The sequence below is a fragment of the Cebus imitator genome, unplaced genomic scaffold (genome assembly GCF_001604975.1).
Source record: "Cebus imitator isolate Cc_AM_T3 unplaced genomic scaffold, Cebus_imitator-1.0 Scaffold331, whole genome shotgun sequence".
In the NCBI taxonomy this organism is placed as follows: Eukaryota; Metazoa; Chordata; class Mammalia; order Primates; family Cebidae; genus Cebus; species Cebus imitator.
This window is the reverse complement of record NW_016107646.1, coordinates 281,681-283,620: the sequence shown is the minus strand read 5'-3', so window position 1 is coordinate 283,620 and position 1,940 is coordinate 281,681. Positions and strand designations below refer to the sequence as shown.

The window sequence follows — 1,940 nt, the reverse complement described above, 5'->3', positions numbered from 1 at the left end:
TTTTTTTGTAGAGATAAGGTCTTGCTATGTTGCCCAGGCAGGTCGCGAACTGCTGGGCTCAAGCTGTCCTCCCACCTCTGCCTCCTGAAGTGCTGGGATCACAGGTGTGAGCCGCTGCACCCGCCCTGACAGTCACTTTCTAAGACAAGATTCACAAAGATGAAGATAACATTCTCAGATCCATTACCTACATATCCTTTCACTGGAAGGTGAATTCCTCCAGTAATCATCTATTCACCTTGACTTTGGATCCTTATTTCATACATGGGGCCTGATGAAGCGTCAACTTGAAAAAATTCAGAAAGTTTCGCATGTTGCCTTCAATGTTTGATACTATTTAAACTCTAGGTGAACAGTTTGGACAGGGATGATGTTTCAGAAAAGTTTGGCTGACAAACTGAGCTTCGATGGAATGCCTGTTTCCCAGGCATAGAAGCTGTTTTGGCTTGGTGAAATGAACTTCAGCCACCTGAAAGTGACTTCACGGACTGTGTGTCAGTCACCCCACCCCACTCCCTGGAGCTGGTCTCCTATGGAGCACATCTAAACATCCAGAAGGTTTGCCAGCCTAACTTTTACCTTCAATGCGTTGGTCCTCTTCGTTAGTGTGGATGTTCCTGAACATTTCCACGTCTGCTCCTGTCTTGACATTTCGTGCTGGACGCTCCGTGCCTCCAACTATTCCTTCAGGTTGAATCTGCTCCATGTTTCCTGGACCTTCAGGACTTTTATGGAGTGGATCATTCATAATAGGCTTTTCCACAAGCTGACTTCTGTCCAATACTTGGGGTGTTATATTCTCTTTGGGAATTGTTTCCAGAAGCTGGGGCTGCTTCTCTTTTCCCAATGTTGCCTGAAGTTGCTGCTCTTCAGCTGTTTCCACAAACTGGCTTCCTTCCAATATTTCTGGAGATTCATTCTCTTTGGAAATGGTTTCTAGAAACAGAGCCTGCTCATCCTTTCCCATTGGACCCTGAGGTTGTAGCTCTCCAGCTGTTTGCAGAGGCAGAGTGTTCTCAGTTGTTCCTAGAAGCTTCATCTCTGCAGCAGTTTGTGGATTCTCAGTGTCCTCCACTGCTCTGAGGCAGTCCTTCTCTCCTGCTGTCCGCAAAGGCTGACCCTTGGCTTCTGGTCCTAATGGCTCAGCCTCCGCATTTCCTTTTAGAGGCTCAGCCTTGGTCCCTGCTCCTGCATCTTTCTTCTTTCCTTCCGCTGCTGGGGCATACTTTTTGCTACCTGGCTGAGGCGGCCCTGATTCCTCCGGTCCCTCTCCAGGCTGGGTCTTTTCTGTGGACCCTGACTGGTCTGCGGCATCCCTTCCAGGGGCTAGGTCCTTGGCCAGGGGCTGTTCCTGCAGGGGTTTAACACCATTAGCTGTAGGCTCTGCTGAATCCTTGAGCTTTTGTAATGGAGGACGGGTTTCCCTTTGTACATTGCCATCAACGGTAGATTTTCTTCCCAGTGTACGTGGCTTTGGTTGGGCAAAGCAGGACTCACTTTCTTCTGTGGTTGAAAAATGCTCATTTGAAGTTACTTTTTATTATTCATTTGAAAAGTAAAAAGAAAAGAGAAAACAAATTATTGTTTAGTTTTATCTTGAAAAGTGAATTGACATCACTAGGTAGATTTCACAGTTCAAGGCAGTTCCAAGTGTATCTGAGTACAGAAAGGCCATACCATGATCCTAATACTTTAATACTCTCCGAGTCAGATTCCTTTACTGTCTTCAGCTCCCCCATCTCATCTTAAGCTCTGAAGTCCTCCAAAACCACAAAACCACAGTTTTCTCCTGTTTGCTCCTTGTGCATTTTCTCATGGCTCCTGTCTCAGATTCTAACTGAGCCTGCTCCACTTTGACTTTCTGCTCTTTTTCTTGTCTTACCCTTTCTCCTCCTCTTAGAAGGTTTCCTTTTAAAATTTTTTTTCCCTTTTTTTTTTTT

The 1,940-nt window shown here is 45.8% G+C and overlaps 1 protein-coding gene across 3 annotated transcripts in view; it reads right to left on the bottom strand.

The window, feature by feature from the left end:
• The window catches only part of ERICH5 (glutamate rich 5), a 29,906-nt gene that overhangs the window by 6,063 nt on the left and 21,903 nt on the right, over positions 1 to 1,940 (bottom strand). For 2 of the 3 annotated variants that reach the window (XM_037730117.1, XM_017504991.2), the window contains exon 2: positions 580 to 1,533. The exons of the other annotated variant lie outside the window; for it this stretch is intronic. In XM_037730117.1, coding sequence (XP_037586045.1) covers positions 580 to 1,533 — 954 coding nt within the window. The remainder of the gene's footprint in view (positions 1 to 579; positions 1,534 to 1,940) is intronic. 3 annotated transcript variants of the gene reach the window in all.